Source organism: Necator americanus, chromosome I (assembly GCF_031761385.1).
Source record: "Necator americanus strain Aroian chromosome I, whole genome shotgun sequence".
Lineage (NCBI taxonomy): Eukaryota > Metazoa > Nematoda > Chromadorea > Rhabditida > Ancylostomatidae > Necator > Necator americanus.
Genome location: NC_087371.1, coordinates 678,917 through 693,758, shown reverse-complemented (window position 1 = coordinate 693,758; position 14,842 = coordinate 678,917). Strand labels below are relative to the sequence as shown.

The 14,842-nt window shown below is 42.1% G+C and overlaps 1 protein-coding gene across 5 annotated transcripts in view; it reads left to right on the top strand.

The window, feature by feature from the left end:
* Window positions 1-495: 495 nt before the first annotated feature.
* Window positions 496-14,842, top strand: part of RB195_004075 (uncharacterized protein) — a gene marked incomplete at both ends in the record, with an annotated part of 28,907 nt that continues 14,560 nt past the window's right edge. Inside the window, 35 exons of one of the 5 annotated variants that reach the window (XM_064178601.1) lie at window positions 496-595; window positions 1,981-2,091; window positions 2,152-2,286; window positions 2,361-2,495; window positions 3,640-3,768; window positions 3,834-3,938; window positions 4,018-4,199; window positions 4,267-4,363; window positions 4,446-4,608; window positions 5,012-5,118; window positions 6,489-6,607; window positions 6,915-7,077; window positions 7,152-7,225; window positions 7,290-7,424; window positions 7,493-7,649; window positions 7,702-7,773; window positions 7,851-7,959; window positions 8,701-8,785; window positions 8,854-8,982; window positions 9,045-9,113; window positions 9,169-9,280; window positions 9,366-9,518; window positions 10,009-10,155; window positions 10,275-10,403; window positions 11,487-11,609; window positions 11,665-11,786; window positions 11,845-11,968; window positions 12,024-12,149; window positions 12,221-12,343; window positions 13,326-13,417; window positions 13,478-13,545; window positions 13,601-13,722; window positions 13,781-13,892; window positions 14,423-14,646; window positions 14,702-14,817. In XM_064178601.1, the coding sequence (XP_064033045.1) occupies window positions 496-595; window positions 1,981-2,091; window positions 2,152-2,286; window positions 2,361-2,495; window positions 3,640-3,768; window positions 3,834-3,938; window positions 4,018-4,199; window positions 4,267-4,363; window positions 4,446-4,608; window positions 5,012-5,118; window positions 6,489-6,607; window positions 6,915-7,077; window positions 7,152-7,225; window positions 7,290-7,424; window positions 7,493-7,649; window positions 7,702-7,773; window positions 7,851-7,959; window positions 8,701-8,785; window positions 8,854-8,982; window positions 9,045-9,113; window positions 9,169-9,280; window positions 9,366-9,518; window positions 10,009-10,155; window positions 10,275-10,403; window positions 11,487-11,609; window positions 11,665-11,786; window positions 11,845-11,968; window positions 12,024-12,149; window positions 12,221-12,343; window positions 13,326-13,417; window positions 13,478-13,545; window positions 13,601-13,722; window positions 13,781-13,892; window positions 14,423-14,646; window positions 14,702-14,817 (4,269 nt within the window). Of the gene's footprint in view, window positions 596-1,980; window positions 2,092-2,151; window positions 2,287-2,360; window positions 2,496-3,639; window positions 3,769-3,833; window positions 3,939-4,017; window positions 4,200-4,266; window positions 4,364-4,445; window positions 4,609-5,011; window positions 5,119-6,488; window positions 6,608-6,914; window positions 7,078-7,136; window positions 7,226-7,289; window positions 7,425-7,492; window positions 7,650-7,701; window positions 7,774-7,850; window positions 7,960-8,700; window positions 8,786-8,853; window positions 8,983-9,044; window positions 9,114-9,168; window positions 9,281-9,365; window positions 9,519-10,008; window positions 10,156-10,274; window positions 10,404-11,486; window positions 11,610-11,664; window positions 11,787-11,844; window positions 11,969-12,023; window positions 12,150-12,220; window positions 12,344-13,325; window positions 13,418-13,477; window positions 13,546-13,600; window positions 13,723-13,780; window positions 13,893-14,422; window positions 14,647-14,701; window positions 14,818-14,842 lie in introns of those variants that run through there. The other 4 variants (XM_064178603.1, XM_064178602.1, XM_064178605.1 and 1 more) reach the window with 4 other exon arrangements.

The window sequence follows — 14,842 nt, the reverse complement described above, 5'->3', positions numbered from 1 at the left end:
TTTTACTTTGAAGTTTACTACATTAATTTCTTTTCGGACTTTCTTTCTTTCTTTTTGTTTTCGATTTTACTACTGAAAAAATTTGCTCGTATTCTATTTTCTAGAGCAGAAGAGGCATTTCCTATTTTTTCAAGGTAGTGACAATTTATGCAACCGACTTTTCAATTTTCATTCATGCAGCTTCACTTCTCCTTTTCTTGTGAATGTTAGCGTATTTCATTTTTGAAAGTCAGACATATTCTCTCGCTCTTTCATTACCTCTATTTTTAAAATCTATCCCTCCTCGTCTCTTGAGTTTTACGTCTTACGTCGTTATTTCGAAACTTATTTCATCTTTGAACAATTATGTCGTGATCCTTATTGAAAGAAAAGATCATCGTTATTCTTAAGTTCTTTTTGATTCTTTTCATTTGTGATTCTTTATCCTTTTTTTGAGAAGATATTTTCAGATAAATCCTTGTAGCTTAATAATCAGAGTAGATGTAATATCTGGTGATGTTAGATACGGGTGTTTCACTAGTGTTATTCTGGCTTTGTGCTGCATTTCCGAACGGGTTCAGCGGCGCCGCGCAGAGCGATTGGAGCAGCAGTGAAGGTTGTTTAACTTCGTTTGTCTCCGATTTTTCCGTCATTCTTCGCTCTTTCATTCCTAGGGGTCAAAATTAACTGGTAGTTCTCTGAGGTGGCGTTAGATTGATAGTTTCTGCACAGAATTCTGGACGTAATGATAACCTACAAGAGTCCGACCTATGGGGTGAATCGGGCTATCCAAGTCAGGCTTAAATTCAGTATAGTTGGGATCTACTCCACTAGATTTGCACAAGTTTGTGCTCTTTTTATTGCTCCTACTGGGTGGGGGCGTTGCTGTAACTGGTTAGTCAACCCAGATCGAAGTTAAAGGCATTACCCCACGAATCTGAGGTGGTACGGATTTCAGGTGGGGTATTTGTATACGGGATTATGGAGAAAAGGGCGATTCCGTCCATTTCTTCCTAACTGCCGCAAAAAACGGCCTGGACGATACGCCTTCGAGCGGTCCGGCGCGCTATTTTCTAAGCCGAATTCGATTGGAGCGCGCCAGCCTTGTGCACGCGCCGCATCTTCCGGACCGTTGACTAATTGCTGCTATCCAAGAGTAGTGGATGACTTTATTCTAACTGATAGGTAATCTAACTGATATCTGCCAGTTTACTATGATTTGAACCATCATTTGAGAGAGTATGGGATAATGTGTTGGTAACGGATGCTTATTCCACGATTGAGCGGAACTAGTATGACTGTTGGCTGGAATGCGTTGTTGTGACTGTGGCTTGCGGCGAATTGAGAGCGTTACGGTTGAGAACGGCTGAAAGGAGCATACAAAGAGTCTGATGTGGTAAGGGAACCCCGTGGGAAAAGCCGGAGATGGGGTCGTAGATTGCGGGATTCGGGCTGAAATCTCACTCCTATCGTCGTAAAAAAGTGGGGTGGGAACCGCTCTAGTTCCTACGAGTTACGTTAGAACGGGCCTCGATGTACACATTTCTATCCCCTCATCAGCCTATTCACTAGGTTCACTTGAATAGATCGGTGAGGAGAGCCAATTAATCTTTGACCGTTCGCGCCTGGTTGCGGCGCGTTCTAACGTACCTCGTAGGGAGTAAGGCCGTTTCCCACGCTGATTTTCAGGACCATTAGGGGAAATTGAGCATGTTCCCGCTCATACTCGTAATGTACCACCTCAACCTTCGACTTTCCCACAGAGACACCAATAACGACAATTTTGTGATATGAAAATGAATTCAAATGAATAATTGTAACCATGCATTCGCTAAATTCCACTACCCATACCTAGCAATGACTCCCAATACATAATTAATGGCTAATGGGGCTTGATCATTTAAATGATCATTTAAAGCCGTACAAATCCATAAGATTGACTAAAGGATAATTAGCGGTCCCAAGCGGAAAAGAAGAATTTTCTTACTGTCATCCTTCCAGCGAATTGTGGCATCGGTCAATTTTCATGTGATGGTCGTTGCGTACCATTGAAATGGAAGTGCGACGGTGAACAGGATTGCGCCGACGGCTCGGACGAGTTGGCCTTTTGTAGTACGTACGAAACAAAGTGGTTTTCTAGTCGATTAACTTCGTCACACATGCTTCCTACAGCTTTAGCACGGTGCGGTTCGGACGAGTTCCGCTGCCAGTCTGGACGTTGTCTGCCAAAAGTCTACCTCTGCGATGGCACCGCGGACTGCGGCAGTAATGGTGTGGACGATGATTCCGATGAAGATCCATCCATATGTGGGGGATTCTACGGCCCGATCAATGCTTATTCTTGATGCTGTGCGTAGTAAAGTGTATATGAGTTTTTTCAGGCCTGCATAAAGCTGTGTGTCCTCCGAATTTTTACTCGTGCCAGCATGAGGCTAGGTGCATACATCTGTCGCAGTTCTGTAACGGAATAGTGGATTGCAACGACCACTCGGATGAGCACCGTAAATGCGAAGATTGTAAGTTTGGCAGCTAAAATGTTTTTATTATTCAAATTCTTGGAAGAAGAAAAATTATGGGTGACCAGTAGTTCAATTTTGCCCTAACAATAGTACAGCGATCGACAGGAGTTTCAGTATTTCTCTGGGTGCGTCCAAAATCGTTTTCTTTACTAGGTGCAGTAGCCAAGATCTTTGTTTCTTCTGCGTCACGGTGCGTAAGCGACGGCTAAGTCGTTCATAAAACCGTAATGCAGCGCAGAATAAAAAAAAATGGATGAAGCTATAACTTGCGCAAAAGCAGTAGATTTTCCTCATGGATACGCAGGGTAGATTTTCCTCATGGATACGTAAATGTGTTTGGAATAGATGTTTGGTCCACATTTTTTCGGACTAGGCAATTATAAGGCAAAACTTGATGAGTTATTATAATATTATTACTAATAATTATCGATTCTAGTGTTCAGACGAAACTTTTGACTGAAGGGAAATTGATTATGTAGAGATGAATATTAATGTTCACCTGTTCAAAACAATTCTGGATTTTCCAAGAATAGAACGATTCTAGATGTTTCCTAGAGAGAAAAGGAACAGAACACTATTGTCGTGTGGAGCGAAACATTCTTTCTCAAATGAGATATAACATTTGGCTAGCACTTTCTAATTCTATGTACATTTTTAAGTTCGTAGGAAAACACTGACGATTTATTTTTGGATTTTCGATGTCTGCGTTCCCATCTCAGGTGTATTGAATAATTAATATTACGAATGCACGATATAAAACGGTTCAAGGTTTAAGTATAAACGAGAACTAGTCTGTTGCACCTTCCGTATTCAAATTGTTTTATTTGTGGGACTGGATAGAGTATTTCTCTTCTCAGAAACTCTAAATTTATAGTCGGGTCAGAATCTGAGACGATGTGTGCAATTGCGTAATCAGCTGCGCTCGAAGCGGCGCGGTGGATTGTAGCGGTTGGGATCGACGAGGGACCTCTGATGGCACCACTCATCGCTACAGTCCGTGTGAAGCTAGCGGCGGTCCCACCACGGACACCTCGATCTCAATCGCTGAACCGCGCCGATTCGAGCGCAGCCACTTACGCAACTGCGCCGAACTTCAGGACGTTCTGACCCAAGTATACAGTGCTAAGAACCCCTGATTCAGGGCACAATATAACATGTCACTACGGAGTTGGCTTGACGATGGACGGTCCTGTTTGCTACTGCCCTACGGATCAAATTTCGGTTGGCGACAGATGCGTGCCAGAGGACAAATGTGGGCGGAGATTGAGAGGTGCGAGTTTTGGGTGTGTTTTTCATTTATCAAAACTCCCATTCAGCGACCATCATGAATTTTAGGGCATACTCCAATTTGTTCCCAACTGTGTCAAAATCTTCCCAATGGTGTTACTGAGTGTGACTGTTTCGAAGATTTTAAACCAAACGGGAGTTACTGTAATCCACGTGAGTGTCACAATTAACCTATCAATCATTCACTTCGATCGATAATTGTGTGTGTGACTATGTGATATCCACTTTGAAGGGGATACGGTCGGTAGCTATGTGACAGTACTTGGTAATGCGTTTGCGATGACTTCGTCCGTCAACTGGGAGGAATTCCCGATGAGGTTTCAGAGAACAATAAATCAAAACAGGAGGTTGTTAACGGCAGCTGCGGACAGTAAAAGAAATTGGATCTGTTATGTGATGGCAGCAGTTAGAGCGGTATTAGTTTGTTGTTTTTTTTGAGTCGGGTTTAAGTTCCACAACAAGGAAGAAAAAATTCTTGCAGGACCCACTCACTTATTCATTCATGGAATGTTCTCGTATCTCAAAAGCTTCGTCGAGAATTACGAAAACAGACATTACCGCGAGCTTCCCATTAGATGGTAATTTATTCCTGTCCCAGCAAATCGTAACAGACAGTGTTTATTCGGATTTCGAGCGATCAAATGTTTTTTTTTTATTAAGAAGTTCGCGTTATTCGTCACGATCCTAATGGCGACAATTGGTTATTTCTTGTTGGTCGCACTCGAATTGTTATTTGCAAGAATGAGATGCCAAAGATGGAAAAATGTCGGATTGTAGTTGATGACATAGACATTGAGGATTTCGTCGTAGATTCTTTCTTTGGGTATGTTGTCGGCGAATTTTTGGCAATTCTTCATGTATATATAAATCATGGATTGGAAATTATTGTGGTGGATTTCCTCACTTGTAGAATGTTTAGCGACTTACTCAGATCACTTCATCATTTACCTGCTTTGTACTTTTTCTCTTTGTTATTCTCATGGATGTAAAGGGTTGTCCCGTCAGTAAACTGAGGTCACTGATTCGTGGACTTCTCTCGCTTTTTCGCAGTTATTCTTGAAAACTACCCTTTCTGCTTACATAGAAAACTCAGTTACCAAAAATTTCCTGCTTTGAATAGGGAGTAAGGAGTCGCTGTGATTCCTAACTCCTGTGCTGAGAAATAATGGATGCGTAAGGTCTTTAAGAAGTGGATATTTGTTTTGTACATTGACCGTGAATTCTAGATTGGTTTTCTATTCGACCGTTGGAAGAAACGCAGGGATATGGCAAGTGAGTTTCAATAATCGTACGAAAATCAGCATGTCTGATAGGATTCCGCGAATGCCAGGAGGTAAGCTACCGTAGTTACGGGAATTTAAAGGTACGGAGACAGTACTTTGGGACAGTCAGCGGAATGCCGGCATACGCACCATCATGTGGGGTTACCGCGGGCGAGCCGCGCCGCGCCTGGTTCGGGCGGGCGATGATGGTGTTGCTGGAGCGCGCAATTCGCACACCTTTGTATGAGAGCTCCACCTCGGCTCTTCAAGTGGTGTTAGCACGTTAGGATAATAAGAATGCTTACTTTTATATTATTATTTCTATTCGTTAACTCTTCCGAGATGACGTCCTTTAAATACTAACGACATTTGAAACCGTAGGCACGTCACAAACTGTCTTATTACCATTATTGTTATAACCATTCATAACATTAAACATTAACTGACCCATGATTAGTTAATCAATATATTCTAATTGAACAGAACTTTTGAGCTCAAGAACATTCATATAGGACAAGAACCGTGTTTAAGTCACAAATAACTTTGACATTTGTCGCTAAAGTACGGGTCACTTTTCCATTTCAGAAGGGGATAGTTTATCGGCCGACAGGTCATCACTAGAAGTGAATAGCTGAGTCGGTCAGGACCCTAAAACCTAAGCATTGATCTTCGAGGATCCATGTCATGTAGACTAAAAAGAAGAATAGAAGATAGAGCCTGAAATATTCAATTTCTTGAAATTTCGTTAAAGTCTTCATAAACACCACTTAATCTAGAAGGTCTTTTCAGGATTGTAAGCTTGTGAAGACAGAGTCAATGTGAGAACAAAAATAGTTACATGTCAAGACATATCAATTTTTCCTTTGGAAATACTACTACAGAAGAGATATAAGTCAGTTATTCACTTCTGGCTTGTTTGGAAGGTTCAATAATGTTAAAGCAATAGTAGTTCCATCTCTGTCTTCCTCTCTTCTTGGTAGCTTTAGCCTACATGTCATAGGTGCTTTAAGGTTAACGCTTAGATCTTAGGGACCCGACTGTATCAGCTATCTACTTCCAACAATGATCTATCGATTGATCACCTTCTGAACAATCTCCTCTTGAAATGCTTTTCTGCTCTTCAAATTTTAATGATATTTGTCGAGCATTTCAACAATGTGCAGCCTCTTTGACAAGACACAGAACGCCGTTAACATCAAATTCACAAATATAGCAAAATTGGAAAAAAAATTTCAAATAGAATATGACTATGTAACGAAGCACGACACAAACGAGTTAAAAGCACGCATTCGCGAAGTGTTCTAACTTTCCCGCCCGAACTAAGCTTCTCGCGCTCCAGCAGCGTCATCGCCCGCCCGAACCGGGCGCAGCGCAGCTCGCCTGCGTGCGGTAACCAAATGGTATATATACCGGCATTCCAGTCAGCGCGCTCGCGTTTCAGGAGTGGCGGTGGATCCATTTTCACAAACGCTCTACTGTAGCGACCGGTATTTCGAGCGAATTTTTGCCGTCGATTACGGTAGAAATGGAAGTGTCCGCAGTGTATTACACGATAAAAGGGTGAGAGATTTCTGTCATTTCACAATTTTTTAAATCTTATTAAATCTTCAAATCTTATTTGGTGAATTGTCGGGAAAGCATTTGATTTTCGGCTCTGCTGTGTTTTCGAAAAAAACAGTGCGGATTCGCCTAGTTTTTTTTTTATGACCATCGAACGTATATGATGAGATGTATGTGTGGATATGAGGCTGGAGTGCTGTAGTTGTCACCAGCTGGTGCGAATCTTACTCCTGGGAGCTACAGAGATCAGAAAATTGAGGCTTTTCCCGGAATAAACAAAGAATTAATGTACTTTTTTCACTTTCAGCTCAAATATTCAACTTCTATCACATTCTTTTCGGATTTTCTGTATGTGCCTAGCCGAGATAAACTGATTAGAGTGGATACGGTTACTTCACAGTCGGAATCTATCGATTTTCACACCAGTGTTGATAGTTTCTTTGTGAACCACAATCTCACCTCAAGAAAAAGTCAGTTTTTTTTAAAGTTACCCACTTACTTACTTAGATTGTCAGTTTGTGTGCTGCAGTTTATCATACTGCAGGTGCTTCCAACTGCTCGAGTTGCGATGGAATTTGCGTGGCAGACAAAAACTACTCAGCATTATGCCTTTGTCCCGTGAGTCCTCTTCTAGTGATTTTTACCAAGCATCCAAGTCTATCTTGAATCAGCCGTGTTGTAGGAAGGTCTGGCTATGGAAGGAGACAAATGTATTGTGTCTGGATCAGTGGAACATTTAGTACTGTATTCTCGGCAGTCTCCTATGTGGATCCACGGTGTGCAGTTGTTAGTAGACGAGGAAGGAGGGAAACTCAGGGTATGACTTGATACAATTAACCTGTCACGAATGCATACTGTACAATCATTCTATTTTCCCAGTTTTAGGCAGATTCATTCATACCACCAATCTTTTCGCTGAAAGGGGGCGTCGTATTCACTGTCGATCCTGTCCGAGGCGAAATCTACTATTACGACGAACTCCAACATTCTATATTCAAGCGATCTATTTTTGGTGGAAATACTACATTAATTACTGATAAAGGTGAGCCAGTCCCCCATGACTGATCTCACACCCAAAACATGCATGATCTAAGGTGTTCACCACGTCACTTGCTTGGCGTTCGATTCGTCATCACGGAATTTGTACTACGGCACAAGACCGAACGGTGAAAACAGCTTTTATTTCTCATGCTGTTGATATGTACTAATAATCCGTGGTGACAATAAAAAATTCCTTCTTCAGTTGAACCAGCTGGAATTACTGTATTCCGACCGGATGCACCAGAACTGAGAGCACAAATAGTGAAAGCTGTAGGAGGAATACATTCAATATTTGTGGATTCAAAATCACGGTAAGATAAACGGAAACAGAAGCGGTGATTGCGTCGATGTGGCGCGGTTGAACTAACGGTTGGGATCGAACTAGGATCATCGTTAGCTTCATTCGGTCTGCAGCGATATGTGGTGCTTGAGAAGATCCCCATTCGATCCAAACCGTTACGTTGCACTATCCCGCTTAGAGTGCAGCCACCTACGCAACCGGACCGAGATCCGGCTCGCTTTGACCCGACTACGCTCCGTATCTAACGTCGAGATAGGTAGAAGATAAAGCGTAACTAGAGAGATACATCGGAATTTACAGGGAAGTTGGAGCGAAATTATGAGAAACGTGAACTTGAGATTGAAAAGCATAGTCAGGTCAAAACGACCTGAACCCCTTTGCAGTTGCTGCGCTCGAACCGAAGCAGTGCAGCTAGAGATTGAGAGGTGGGACCATCGCTAACTCCAGCGAACACTCACGCCCCTACGCCCCGCTATGAGCGCAGCCGCTTACGCGACTGCACCGAATTTCATGTCGTTTTGGCCCGTCTGTACAGGTAGTTGAGGACATTATCTGCAGTAAACATTGGGGACCACTGATAAATAGTAACCTTTTTGCTAAATACAATGCATGACCCACATTTAAAAGATTATCCTCTCTTAGGAAAGAGAAAACTGGCAAAGTAGGAATGAGTCGATTGACGATTTCATCCAGTGTGACATTAGAATCGGAGACAAATAGTAGCTATAACTTTTATTTTATGAACTTTCAGATATCTATTCTACTCATGTACTACCCAACTTCGCCAGCATAACATAATTAGAGCGCGTTTGGGTGGAAATGATCTCGACCCTACAGTGAGTCTATCTTTGTCATAGTAATCATACTTGTTGCTTATTCGTCACAGTTTGCTCCTTTCCTTCAGACTCTAGTAAGTTTCTTCTCCTTCAATCCGATCGTTATGACGATTGATGTGGCCGCAAGGAAAGTCTACTGGTTGGATCCATTCCAGTATTCTCTGTATAGAGTTGGCTTCAGAGGAGGCGAGAAGGAGGTGCTGTTCAGTAACTACCATAGTTTTTTCTTTTGGGAATTCGTGATCGTATTTGCTCACAGAAGCTTGCTGTCCCCATTCGTTCGCTACATTCGATTGCTGTACTGTCCGGTGAAATCATTTGGGCCGATGTGAGTTCTCGCTTGTCTTCTGAATGATTATATAATATCAGATTACATTTCTCAGGATTATGGTGTGAACCGCGCAGCACCTAAAAATGATGGGGAGTTCGATGTGATATTGATTGATTCGTTACCAGTAGCCTCTCAATTGTATTTTTTCGAAAATGCATCTATATGTATGTTCTTCATTTCTGATTTTGTTATTCACACCGCTTCTTATGTTGCTAAAGTCTGGTGTCGCTTATTATTCTATAATTTCAGCAGTATCAAAATGCCTCGAGAATAATGGCGGATGTGAGCAGTTGTGCTATCCTGTAAATTGTCCAAACGCTAAAAATTGCGATGACATCTCTCGAAAATGCGGTTGCGCTGATGGATTTATAGTGGATAAAACTAATCCAGATAAATGCAGTGGTAAGGACTTAATGAGAAAAGAATATTCCTCCGTGGTTATTGTGCCGTTGCCAGTGTCGTACTCTCTTGCCATCTTTCTTCGTATTTTCATTGTAACTTCTACGTTATTACTCTTGATAGTGCGTAATGGAATGGAAAGGTTTTTTTTATTGCGTTTCATTCTTGTAAGTTTGCTAATTTCTTTTCGCCTTGCTGTTTCTTTGTCGCAAAGCGAATGCCGCACTTGACAGCTAGCTCCGGGATACCTAGTTAGATGCATGGTTAGATTAATGAACTTCTCAGTGGGTTAAGTGTGTGTCGACTGGCTGTCAAGCTACTTTGCTGCTAAATTTCCTCTTCTCTCGCCATTTTGTCGCATATAACCGGCACCAGCACCATTGCATTTTACGCTTACTTTAATCCGTGAGTTATCGTCTGTTCACTTAGCTTTTCATTCCGTCCTAATTCCGTTCGTAGTCATTACCTGCAGTTGTCATTAGAAATTTTTTAGCTCTTTCATCTGGTGCGAGCACAAAATGCGATGAAAGTACACAATTCAAGTGCAAACATACTGAGACCTGTATTGCTAGAGAAAAAATCTGTAATGGAAAATGGGATTGCTACGATGGAAGCGACGAAGATTTACGAGGGATATGCGGTAAGGTATAGATTAATTATTTATTTCTTTGAAATTAAGGAATAATAATAAGTTTTATTAATTACTTATCTCTTCTTTATTTCTTTTTTACTTCTTTTCTTTATTTGTGCGTTTTTCAGCGGGCAACTTCTCTTGCGGACCGGACGAATTCCGATGCGACTCAATGACATGTATCCCGGAATACCTGTTGTGTGATGGTAGAGCTGACTGTGAGGATAGAAGTGATGAGAAATGGACTGTGTGTAGAGGTAGGTGAAGTTTTCCTGCAGAGAATTTTTTCATTAGAATTGAAGTTATTTGAATTCCTTTTTTTGAGTCTGCCTGTTGCATTTCAGATAGTTTTTGATCTAGAATTTTTCAAAATCTTTTTCACTCTATTATTCTTAATCTAAATATCAATTCTTCACCATAACTTGATGTTGGAGTGTAAACGAATTGTCAAAGCTGGTGTTGATCCACATCTTCTCATCCGATTCGGGTTGTGAGCTGTTCGAGGGAGTCAATGTTCATTGTCATGTATGTGTTGGGGAGAACACAATCTCCATCAATTGGTGGACTGTCACATGTTCCTAGGAACAGTTTCTCTCTTTTCCCTCTTTTTTGTCAGGCACGGCGTTCAATGATTGGCGTCATCTCATCTCGTCAGTCGGATGACGTACTTAAGAACATTGGCTTGCACCATCCAAAATTTCGATGGCAACTTCCAAACTTGCAAACAGACGCCGTTGTATATACAGATCGACATGTCTGCTGTTTTCCGTTTTCTCAGCCTTTCGCGCCCTAGATTACTCCTGCAACACCGTCCTTCCTGCAGTAGCAAGCGTTCCCTTTCTTATTTCGGTGTCATGCCTTTAATTTGAAAGCCTGTGAGCAGGTTGCAGGCCTCTACTCCCACAATTTTGAGAAGATGTGGTGTCCTTCCTTGGAACTCTCAACTTGGTTGCAGGTTTCTGGCCTTCCAAACGTTCGTGACACAAGGGTATGATAAGTCAGCACTGGGACTGCAGAAACTGCGGTTCCGTCTCTTAAATCCACTCGCGGTAGGGGCAAGGTCGCTTAGGGGTTCGTGAATTACCTGAATTATTTCGAATAATCTCAGTGGTGAATATAATCAACGCTTTGTTTTCACCTACCAATCCAATTTTTTTTCCTAATGAAAATTTCACAACTACAGTGCAGAGCTGTAGTTAAAATATTGCTAATTCGCAGTATTGACGTATGATTTGCTGCCTCTTCGGTACATCGAACGCTATAATCACACATCTGCTATAATCACCTATATTGGCTCTATCATTAGTCTATAAACCCATAAAATCAGCATTTTCGTTTAGATCGAGTTCAGAACTGTGCAAATGGGACTTTTGCCTGTGCTGCCAACAAGCAATGCCTTCCGGATAGCTGGCGATGCGACGGCCGAGTTGACTGCCCTGATCGATCTGATGAGAAAAACTGTGGTAGGACTGATTCCTAATCTACTGCCGAAAAGATCAAGCAGTGGATAATTTTCAGTAGCTCGCGACTGTAATCCTGTCGAATTTCAATGTCTCACTGGACAATGCATTCCGTTGCATTGGGTCTGTGATGGGCGTGCAAACTGCCGAGATGGCTCAGACGAAATGCACTGTCATGAGGTGTTCTTCAGCTGTTGCTCTCTGTCGGCTGCTTTCTGGAAATTTCCTTAATTCTCAGGGTTGCCGAACCGGAAGAGAATTCCGCTGTGAAGCATCATCGGCATGTCTGGATATTTCGTTGAAGTGTGATGGGGTTGTTGACTGTGAAAATGGCTTCGATGAAATGGATTGCGCTAACATCAGTAGGTTATGTGCTCACTGGTGACGGCTTGTAACCTCTTCCATCGTTTTTTTCAGCTTCGACGCGGTTTTGCAGAAAACTCAATGAGTACCTGTGCAAACGTGAGCAGCGCTGCATTAGGAGAAGTGCTGTTTGTGACGGTACGGTGGATTGTTCGGATGGTCAAGATGAAATGAAGTGCAGTGAGTGCAGCAAAAAACTTCTACTCTGCAGCATTTCAAAAAAGATAAAACTTGTTCTTGCTTTGATTTAGAAGGAAAAGCTTGTGGAATTGGTTTATTCGCTTGCCGCAGTGGTGACGAATGCGTTGCGGGACACTTAGAATGTGATGGTGTGACTGATTGTGCGGATGGAAGTGATGAGCACGAACATTGCTGTAAGTTTGCAAATGCTTCAATCAACTAGGTCGCCTGGAGTCGTCGCCACTCCGTCAAACTTGATTTCTGTTTTTATTCGATGATAGTCAGCATACCACAAAACTGACGATGTTGGGATTTCTCCAGGGAAGATTAGAGATAAAGGTGTAGATCATGAGTATGATCGTTATCACGCTCAATTCCTCCCAGTTATTCTGAGGACGGCGTGGGAGACGGCCATGTCGATCGAATTTTCTGACTAGGCAACTAGCAACATGTCACGTATGCGAACGCAGGCATATGCGCCGCGTCCTCCAGCGATTGGGAGAGGCAGCTTTAGCGTTCCATTGATTGCAAGCCCGCTTAGATGCGGCGCGCATGCGTGAGACGATGTTAGTTAACTCGTAGGAATCGAAAAGGCTGCTTCTCTGCTGTTTTTCGGAACAGTTATGGCGAATTGAGCGTGATTGCGCTGATAAAAAGGATGAAGGATAAAATCACTGGCGTATCAATCCACTTGGGATGTGCCAACGCGTTTTACTGCAATTCATGAATGTTGAGTTTTTGGAACGCGTGTTGGCCTATACAATGGCAAGTCATTGTATTGCTCTCATATTCATCGTCAATTTGGTGTTGTACTGCCTGTAAGAACTCATATTCATCCGCCTCTATTCTTTATCTATGTTCTTTTAACGATGCATAGTATTTCTACTCTAAGGTGAAGTTATATCTGTATAACTTCACCTTATAGTAGAGATACTATATTCAATTCGTTTATTCATTTGCTTCCTGCATCGAACAACTATTCACAGTTTTATTACCGAAAAAGCGTATTTTTACACAAATCGCAGGTTATTGTGTGCATTCGCTCAAGCTTTTGGAGTGCGAAGATTTTTTCGCACTAATTGCAAGTTTTTGCGAAATTTTTACAGTCTTAGAACTTTTGAAACGAAAAAGCTTGCTACCTACAGTGCGGAATTACAGTCTCGTTTTTCGTTGTAGCATTCGACGCCAAAGTCGTTGAAGCCCGCTGTAAAGCACCGGACATTACGTGTAGAACATTCACAGGGATAGTCTGTTTGTCCGCGAGCAAGGTATGTCATTATTGATTCGTCGCGAGTAAAACCTCAGTTGTAATTGGAGTGCTTTCTTAGATCTGCGATGGGGTACCGGATTGCTTCGACGCCAAAGATGAGGAGTTCTGTGGATATGAACAACAGCAGTGAGTTCTTCAATGGTTTGAATATTAAAGTACTTTGCTAGGAGAACTTTTGTAGATCCTGCATCGATTTGGAATGTCAGGACGCATGTTATGTCCAACCACACGGCGGAACTTACACAACTGTGTGTGGGTGTGCACCTAACAGGACTTTGAAGGTTGATGGAAGAACGTGCGAAGGTAATTCAAGGATGTTAAAATCAGCCGATCTTTGTGATTGAACTCTTTTACGCTTCAGCAACCCAAAAGCGTCCGTGCGACTTTGGCTCGTGCTCACAACACTGCATTATTCATTCGAACAGAACGTCACACTGTTTCTGCGAGCATGGGTATCAAATGATGTCAGACGGGTAAGCTCTAAATCCACGAAGGCTTCAAGAAATGCCTTATTTGCGAGTTTTAGGAGTTTTTTCTTTTTCCCTTGGGAGGATAATAGGATAAGGATAAGTTGCTTTTTCTTTTGATCAAGTAGATCTGTGTGGCCCCACTAATTTTTTAATTCCTATCACCGGGCCCGATTTTTCTAATCATTGCACCGCTCTCGTATTTGTTAGGAACTAGATGAAAATTGCAGGTTTAATGGAGGAGAAAGAGAAAGGGGACGAAAATGATAGAGAGAAAGGATACGGGGAATTGAGAGAGGAATACTGAGAGAGATGAAATGGTTTTTTTTTACCATCTATGCGTTTCTGTAAGTGATAGTTTGCACTTGACTTGCAATTTTTATGAGAAGGAAGCGGAGACAGAAACTCCTTATGCTGTCCTATTTCCTATTCCGTGCTGTACTTTCACAGCTCGGATCCTAGTAGGTTTTTTGACATTCTCTTTTCACCACCTTTTTACTCGACCGATTCTAACCTAATCACAGTACTCCTTTCAGTTTCACTTGTCGGGCAATCGATTCAAGGCGACCGTTTCTGTTGTACAGCGACCGCCACACGCTAATGTATTTGCCATCGGAAGCGGAACGGGCCATTCCACTTTTGCCACAGTTGGAAAATGCTGTCTCATTCGACTATCTTTACCATGTAAACGGCACAATATCGATTTTCTGGGCTGACGTCACACTGGACACAATATTTCGAGTGGAGGTCACTGGGAAAAGTCCGTACTTTCTGGAAGTTAGAATAGGAACTTTCCAAGAATACTGATATTTCAGCTGTTTCGGATCCTCGTTCAATAGTGTCCACCGGTTTGTCAACAGTGGAAGGAATAGCTGTGGATTGGATTAGTGAAGTGATCTATTGGACCGATAGTCATCATGATCATATACAGGTAACGTTTTTCTTTTTAACATTAC